This window comes from Mus pahari, chromosome 9 (genome assembly GCF_900095145.1).
Source record: "Mus pahari chromosome 9, PAHARI_EIJ_v1.1, whole genome shotgun sequence".
NCBI lineage: Eukaryota > Metazoa > Chordata > Mammalia > Rodentia > Muridae > Mus > Mus pahari.
This window is the reverse complement of record NC_034598.1, coordinates 46554357-46563459: the sequence shown is the minus strand read 5'-3', so window position 1 is coordinate 46563459 and position 9103 is coordinate 46554357. Positions and strand designations below refer to the sequence as shown.

Genomic DNA, 9103 nt, shown 5'->3' with positions numbered 1-9103 from the left:
CTTCTCTTCTCTTCTCTTCGCCCTTTGCCTGTTGGAAGCTTATGCTCTCCCTCTCAAGAGCATTAAAGCTTTGCTGCAGAAGGATCCTGTTTGTGTGCCGCGTCGTTTCTTGCTGGCGAGAAGGTAGCGCGGGACAGGCTTCAAGTCTTCAAAAAAAAAAAAACTGAAGATTTCAGAAGATAGAAAGATCCCCCATGATCATGGATTGGTAGAATTAAAACAGTAAAAATGGTCATCTTACCAAAAGCAATCTTGAGATTCAATGCAATGAATTCAATCCCATTCAATTCCAACACAATTCTTTACAGACCTTGAAAGAACAATATTCAACTTCATAGGAAAACCAAAAACACAAAAACAAAAAAATCTTAGGATACCTAAAACAATCCTGTACAATAAAACAACTTCAACAGATATCACCATCCCTGATTTCAAGTTGTACTACACAGCAAGAGTAATAAAAAACACATACAGCCGGACATGGTGGCGGACGCCTTTAATCCCAGCACTCAGGAGGCAGAAGCAGGAGAATTTCTGAGTTTGAGGCCAGCCTGGTCTACAAAGTTAAGTTCCAGGACAGCCGGGGCTATACAGAGAAACCCTGTTTTGAAAAAACAAAAACAAAAACAAAAAAAACCCACATATTATAAAAAGAGGAAGTAGGTTGATAAATGGAATTGAGTTGAAATAAATCCAAAAGTGAATCCACACATCTATGGACACGTAATCTTTGAGAAAGAAGCTAAATTTATACACTGGAGAAAAAAAAAGAGAGAGAGCATCTTCAAAAGATGGTACTGGTCTAACAGGATGTCTACAGGTGGAAGAATGCAAATGAAGCCACATCCATCACCCTGTAAAAACTAAAGTCCAAATGGATCAAAGACCTCAATATAAAACCAGCTAAACTTTACCTGATAAAAGAGAAAGTGGGGAATAGCCTTGAACACACTGGCACAGAAAAAAACTTTCTGAACAAAACACCAATCAGGCAAATACTAAGATCAACAATAAATAAATGGGATCTCATGTAACTGAAAATTTTCTGTGAGGCAAAGGACACTCTCAAATGGCAGCATACAGAATGAAAAAAGATCTTCTCCAACCCCACATCCGATAAAGGGCTAATGTCAAAATTATAGAAAGAACTCAAGACTAGACATGAACAAACCATATAACCAAATTTAAAAATAGGATACAGAATACAGACTTAAACAGAGAGTTCTCAAAAAAGGACTCTCTTGTGGTTGAAAAGCCCTTAAAGAAATGTTCTGCACCCTTCACTATCTGGGAACTACAAATCAAAACAACTCTGAGATTCCATCTTATACCCATCAGAATGGCTAAGATAAAAAAATAAATTAAAAAAGAAAAAGAAAAACAAACAAACAAAAAAAAACAAAAAAGCAGAAAGCCCTCAAGTAACAGTTCCTGCTGGCAAGACTGTAGAGCAAGGGACCAAGCCTCCACGGCTGGTGGGAGTGCAAACTGGCAAAGTCACTTCAGAAATCGATTTGTGGTTTCTCAGAAAACTGGGAGCAGGTCCACCTCATGACACAGCTATACCACTCCTGGGCATATAGACAAAGAATGCTCTACCATACATTAAGGACATTTGCTTAACTATGTTCATAGTACCTTTATTCATAATTGCTAGAAACGAGAAACAATCTAGATGTAGTTCAACCAAAGAATGGATAAAGAAAATGTGGTAAATTTACACAATAGAAATTACTCAGTTAAACTAAAATCAATAACATCATGAAATATGCAGGTTAATGGATGGAACTCAAAAAGATTCATCCTGAGTGAGGTAATCTAGACCCAGAAAGACAAGAATGGTATGTTGATACATGCCTGGGGGTTAGGGTATTGGGTGTGGCCTGGGTAAGAGGCCTGGCCTCTCCCCACCTCCACACAGGGACCAACCCTGAGTGTGTCTAGCAACAACAACAAAAAGCAAGTGATCCTGCTCTTGGAGTGGAACAGGTAGACAGTTTTCTTCTCCTTTCCTTTTTCTCCCTTCTCTTTAATTCCCTACCCTCCCTAGCCCTCCCCCTCTCCTGGGTGACCTGGCAGAGCCAGTAGGATTTGAGTCCAAACAGGAGGGAACATAGGGGTTAAACCATGTGGAGGAAGGTTTCACACCAGAGAATGCCACAGATCAACACAGAAAACAAAACTGATAGACGCACGTAGAAAGATATAGACACACACATACACAGAGAGACAGATATACAGTAAAAACAGCCAGTATGGCCATCACACATTCATACACCTGAACCAGACAGAGACATCCACTGACGTCTCACATGGTTCCAGGATCAGCCACTGTCCTATTTGTCTCCTATGTGTCCAAACAGAAGGCACCTCAAACAGAGTTACCAACCGAACAGGTAACTTTCTAATTTTCCCCTCTGGGGCAGAGGCCTGAGATCCCTCTGAGCACTTAAAGCCAATTATTAAAGGAAGTCCTGAGGACCTTGAATATCTCAGGTGGTGCATCTCTTAGGAGTCTCCTGGCCTTTGTATCATTCTGCCCTCTAAGAGATACCAGGTCTAGTCTTTAGGTATTAGTTGGACTTCCACAAATGTTGCGGCTTTTTATCCAGAGAAGATTGCTAGGGCATGGGTTTAAGCCACTAGAAAATACTTCTACAATGTAGTGCTGAGCCTTTCTCAGGGTGAGTTTTTAAGCCCCCAAACTACGTTTTGGGTTCATATACTTCAGTTAACACAGGGAGAGGGAAACAGTATCCCCAAGAAATCATTCCCTGCACTCTGCCCACTCTAAGAGTCCTAGGGAGGGGAAATTGTCCTTCTGAGCTAAGCCATTCACTTTCCTAATTTATGTCTCCTTTTCAACAAGTGATCCATAAAACCCACCATTCTCTGAAAAAAGGTAAAAGCTCCTCTGCCCTTGCTCTGGGCAGGGAACCAGGCAACATAACCTGGAAAGAACAAATATTCCCTTCTGTCCAACACTAACCAAGGAGACTTTCAGCAATTTCACTAAGTACTTTTTAGAAAGATTAGAGACAGTTGCTAAAAAGATTTTGTTTGTCACCAGTTGGCTCTGGATATTAGAAAAAAGATTAAAGAGTTAAAAAAAAAATTGAGCTGCTGGAGGTGGCTCAAGAGCTATTTAACAAAAGAAACTGATTATTGGAACAAGACCTTTTACTTAAACTCAAAGCCACTATTACCTTCTCTGATGAGACACATTTATACTTAAGAAAACAAACAAGGTCAGGATCTTATACTCACAGCACCACTTGACCGTGAGCCCCTCCCCAAGAATCACCAAACACTGCCTGATAATGGCTGTGTGACCCAATACCAGGTCTTACTTCTGGCACACACTCCAGTACAGTTTAAGAATCCCACAGCCAAAAATTCTGCTACCCTGTTGTCTAATAACAGAGATGCTAGCCATGACTGTCAGGAAATAAAAGATGAAACCAAGTAAGTGGGAACTGCAGCAGTCACTATAACTCAAATAATTTGGGTCCAAGCCAGGCAACTCATCCCAGAAAGCAGGTCTGATCAATCTGATCCAGGCTCTCGGGTGGGAAAATGAAAGTCCACCACCAAATGCACAGATAGTCACAATGCTTTTACTATCAGACATGTCCACAGTATGATCTATAGAGAAAAAGTTCTTCTCACCACTGAGGAAAGGGAAATTTAAAAACCATGGCCTTCCTACAGGCCATTTGCTTCCCTTACAAATTGCTGTCCTCCACTCCTGAACTTCTGACCTAGCAGCCACACAAAAGGGCCTAAGACCAATGGAGTCTGTTGACATTCTGATGGCATACCAGGACCCCTTCCTGCCTGAGACTCCATGATAAAGAAGAAATGCACAGCTCAAACCCACAGGTTGATGGAGGAAACCACAGCAAAAGGTCGTCATTCTCACAAAAACAACTGACAGGACTGTGGGTAACCAACCTTCACAGAGCTACCCATCTGGGATCCTGCCCAGACCAAGGTATATTATACTGGACAGCCTGGCATGGGATGTCTCAGCCAAATGCCAGGCCTGTGCTCAAATGAATCAAAATCAAAGAGCCGTTACTCAGAAAAGGGTCCAAATGAGGGAACAAATCCCAAAGAGCCAAACCTGACTTCCCCAAGATCTGGACTGACTGGAGAGGATAAAAGTACTTGCTAGTTTTTATACACACCTCTTCCAGGTGGGTAAAACTGTCCCCCACCGGCACTAAAACTACTCACATGGTACCTTAAAAAACTCATTCAGGAACTGGTCCCCTGATTTGGCCTCCCCCAGAAATGGGATCCAGCAATGACCTGACCAAAATCTCTCAATTAATAGCTTAAGCTTTAATTGAAAACTTCATTCTGCATATAGACCTCAGAGTTCTGGCCAGGTAAAAAGAATAAACCGGACACTAAAAAACAAAACAAAACAAAACAAAACAAAACAAAACAAAACAAAACACCTGTAACAAAACTCTCCTTAGAGTCTACCCAAGTATGGACAGGCCGCCTTGCTTTGCTTGGCTTTAGTCAGCTGCACCCACGCAGTGGGGATGTACTCTACTAGGAGATTTTGTTCATAAAACATTCTGCATCCTTTTACAGGCTCAGAGACTGCAGGTGGCAGAACTCTCCCAATCGTTCTTTCTCAAATCACTGCAGGCACTCCAGTCCTCCATAAAGACTACTGGACTGCCTGAGAGAAACAGCCTACCTCCCTGTCCACCACCAGTTTGCCCTTGTTGCAGTCCAGTGATACTGAGTCAAGTGAGCAGTCAAAGGGACCCTGAAACTAACCTGGACGAACCCTGAAAGGTGATTCTCTCTACTCCTCTGGCAGTGAAGGCAGCTGGCATTACACCATGGATCCACCATACCCAGACCAAAATCTGGATGCCACAAATGCTGCCAAATGACTGTCTCTTGAGTGTGGACCTATTAAAATTAAAGTTTCATCTGTTCTCCCGTCCCTTCGACTCCTTGCCCCTCCACCTTTACCCAAGTCTTACGTTTGATAGGAATATAAGAGTCATGGTCCAACCCTAACTCAGATCCAACCCCTCAGGCATAGTTCCCCAACCTGGGAACTAAGACAGATACAGGGAAGGTATTACCTAATGTACCTACAGACCAGCAACCAATATTCATTTTGACCTTTGCTTGCTGATGCCCACTTTAAATGTATAGTTGTATTACAGAAAGGAAAGATATGGAGGTTTGCCTTTTGACGTAGGGACATAAGAGTTTATAATTCTATGTATGCCCTGCAGCTGAGCCCCCTAGTGGCCAAAAAGAAGGGAGTTTCCATTAAAAGGGGGAGGGGGTAGGTTCTAAAACTGGGGCTTACAGAAAACTTCCTTTAAAGAGATTCTGACCCCTGGGGAAACAGGAAAAACTGGAAAATGAGATTCTATGCCACAGGAAGGAACCCTGGGGATGGAGTTAAACATTCCCAGGCAGCATTCAGTCAAGACTTGGGTTATGCTCACACACCTGATCCCTGTCACACTACATGTGGATAGGAACTAGCCAGATTGACTGACAAAACTCAATGGTGACTAGGGCCAGCCCATATTAATGTTCTACTTTATAGATTAATTCATCTGGATAACAATAGTACCAAGCCTCCGAGACTACTGTGTGGGCATTTACTAATTACTAATGGTTTGACTCTATGTGCCTCTTCTGATGCTTTCCAAACTAAGTAGAAGATCAGGATCAAATGGTATTAAAAGTTTGCTTCTCAACTAAAACAAGTTAGATTCCCTTATAAAAAATGAACCTACAAAATTGAAAAGGCTTAGATTTACTTCTCACAATAGAAAATATGTCTTGCTTTGGAAAAAAAAAAAAAAAGAAAAGCCTGTTGTTTCTTTGCTAATTGATCAGGAGTAATTTAATATACCTTCCCATGTTTAGGGAAATAATTGATACTAGTTTCTGTACTCTTGGTCCCCTAGCTAACTAACCTGCTTTCAGCACTGTCTGGGCCTTTAATTTTCAGTCTGATTGGATTAACAGTGGGGCCCTGCATCTTAAACTAAAATAGAACGAATCCATTATTTGACTCATTCACTAAGACCAGTGGGGAATGTAACACACGGCCCCAGACCTTAGCACAACTGACTCCATGATGGCAGTATCATTCTGGCTGTAAACTCAGGGACATCCTAGTCCACAATGAGAAACTCGTTTCAAAAAACTCAAAGCAAATCAAAGAACCCACAGCAATAACACACACACACACCTACCAAACAAACAAAAGATCTGCCTGGGAAAGAATAAAGAGACAGAACATGAGAATAAACTAAGGGGGAAAACTACACAATTAACACATGATCAATGTTGACACATGAAACCAAGAAACTCAGTGAGTCTGGCCTTACTAACACACGTGACTGGACTACTGTGACACCTACATGCGAATGTGTTAATAGCGCAGACTTTGCACCGGCGCAGAGTTAACTGCAGACGGATCCTACACCCGAATGTCAAGTGCCAAGTGCAGAACTTCTAGAAGATGCTAGAGGAACTAGGGCTCTACCTCTCAGCAAATCTGCCTTCCTTTGCAATAATAAAAGCAGCGGAGGCACTGGCTGCACTGTGCGGCCAATAAGGATGTGTTTTCACGCAAAGGCGCCGCTCCCCATTCTTTGCGCAGGCGCAGGCAGCGGATCGAAGTCATTCAGGGGTCTGCTGTGGCCTGGGAGGCGCGTGGACCCCACGGAACTCACGGGACCTCACGGGGCACCGGCTCGCTGCCGGTTCGCGCACCCCGGAACGGACGCCAGGCGGGCTCCCGCGACTTTTCCCCGTATGGGGATGGCGGCCCCTCTCACCATGGCGCAGATTCCGAGCTCTCCCCACTCTCTTTTCAGTTCCCGCCAGCGGGTAGCAGTGTGGCACGCGAGACCAGGAGCCCCTTTCTCCGCACTGTGTCCTAGCCTCCAGCATGGCGGACCGGAAGTACCCTCCCCATTCTAAGTGACGGTCCCTCTGGAGGTCCTGATTGGATGGTGAGAGCTGAGTGACAGAAACAGCTACCTTAGCGACAGAGTTCTCAGTCTAACAGCCCAGTGGTTCTCATGACCCCATCACAAGGATCATCTGTGAAAGCCCTTTCTAAACTGACCTTCTAGACGGAGCTGGGGGGATGGCACAGCAATTAAGAGCACTGGCTGCTCTTCCAAAGAACCCAGGTTTGATTTCCACACCCACAGCGAGGCTCACGGCTATTTTTAACTCCAGTGCCAGGTTGATCTGATGCCCTTTTCTGGTCTCCAAAGACACCAAATGCACAGGTGGTGCACAGACATACATGCAGGCAGGTAAAACACCCTTATACACAAAATGAATAATAATTTTCTAATATCATAGCTACATTAAAAGAAAGAAAGGAGGGAAGGAAGAAGGGAAGAAAGGAAGGAAGGAGGGAAGAGTGGAGGAAAGGAGGGAGGGAGGGAGGGAGGGAGGGAGGTGATGTGCTCCTGCTTCCATCTTAAGCACAGAATTGTCCCAGACCTGCAGAGACTTACATTGCAGTAGAACTTGTCCCTTACTCTGTTCCTGCACTCAGTAGGCACTTTTCCTTGTAGGCATAGGATCTCTAGGATACAATGCAAAGATTATTAAACAATGTGCAGTGGAGTGATCCACATGCCTCACAGCTAAGGATACCTAGCCCACCTAGATCAAATTTAATATTGGATATAAAATTTGCTACTCATCAGGCATCGGCGACTTCAGTAAGGCACACCTAGGATTGATCACACCTCTCTCCCCTGCATACTGGTAGCCAAGACATTAACATTTTCCCAGCTTTCTGTTGTGACAGACAGAGACCTATCATGCCAGCATTTGGGAGGTGAAAACAGGACATCAAAAGTTTAAACCCAATCTACAGAGAGTCTCAGGACAGTCAAGAAAACACACACGTGTGTGTGCGCGCACACACACACACACACACACACAAGCAGCTTGGTCTATGACACCAAATACCAACAATTAGCCACTCCTGCCCCCAAAGTGGAGTGACCAGTGTAAGGACCTGGGGTGAGAAGACAGGGATAGAAGGGTTAAGATCAGTATGTCTAGCATAACCTGATGGCTCATGTTAAGCACATTTATTAACATATACGGCTCTGATAAACTATTTATACATGAAGAACTAGACAGATAGCAGAAAAATTAATTTAGCAATGTTGACCTCCCTTCCAAGATGACCATGCCAGGGTCCTTATCTTCACGTCCCAGCACACTAAGCATCTCAGAACTTCACAGCGTAAGCTTATGTTTATTTACACCATTTTACTTGTGAACATGAGGATAGCCATGATGACTGCCACCAAAACCTTTATATTGACCCTTGCTCTTTTTGAGAATACAATGAGTGGAATGCTTAAAGTTTCCAGCACTGGTCTTTAACACTACAGGGTAAAGCAAGGCAGGCAGTGTGGTGTGCTGTTGGCGATTGGGATTAGTATTGAGAACAGCTGACAGGTCAGCACCAAGGAAGGCTGACAGAGTTCTGGTCACTATCTGGGCTGCTGCTGGCTGCTGCCTATGGCAGCCAGAGATCAGAGAAATTACTCAGCTGGCTTTCTCTGAGAGAGCAAAGCTTGATTCACTGGAGCTGAACACCCTGTGGCCAGCAAATTACTCTGAACTCTTTTAACTCTTGGGGCCAGTAAGAAAGAAAAGAGAGAGAAAGTCACACACACACACACACACACACACACACACACAGAGTGGACGTAGCAAAAGTCAGACTCCAATAATTTTCATACATAAAAATATATTCGTACAGACGTACAGGCAAACAGACATAGTCACCCAATGAATGGATGAAGCAAAGCTCCAGCAAGCAGGTTCCAAGCATTTCACACATACATACACATACACACAGTTGGTGGGTGGAGCAAGTTCCAACACACACCCACATGTGTTTTACACGTGTATATACTGTTGGGGTGCAGGGATTGCCTCACAAACCACACAGACACTAATTTCAGTCAGACCAGGACAGTTTATTAAGAATGTGCTCCAGGGGGCTGGTGAGATGGCTCAGTGGGTAAGAGCACCCGACTGTTCTTCCGAAGGT

At 43.8% G+C, this 9103-nt stretch overlaps 1 protein-coding gene across 1 annotated transcript in view; it reads right to left on the bottom strand.

Annotated features, from left to right (window-relative positions):
* The window catches only part of LOC115064685 (zinc finger protein 431-like), a 25276-nt gene extending 18327 nt beyond the window's left edge, over nucleotides 1-6949 (bottom strand). Inside the window, exon 1 of the mRNA XM_029542238.1 lies at nucleotides 6843-6949. Coding sequence (XP_029398098.1) covers nucleotides 6843-6845 — 3 coding nt within the window. The 5' untranslated portion in view covers nucleotides 6846-6949. The remainder of the gene's footprint in view (nucleotides 1-6842) is intronic.
* Nucleotides 6950-9103: the final 2154 nt, after the last annotated feature.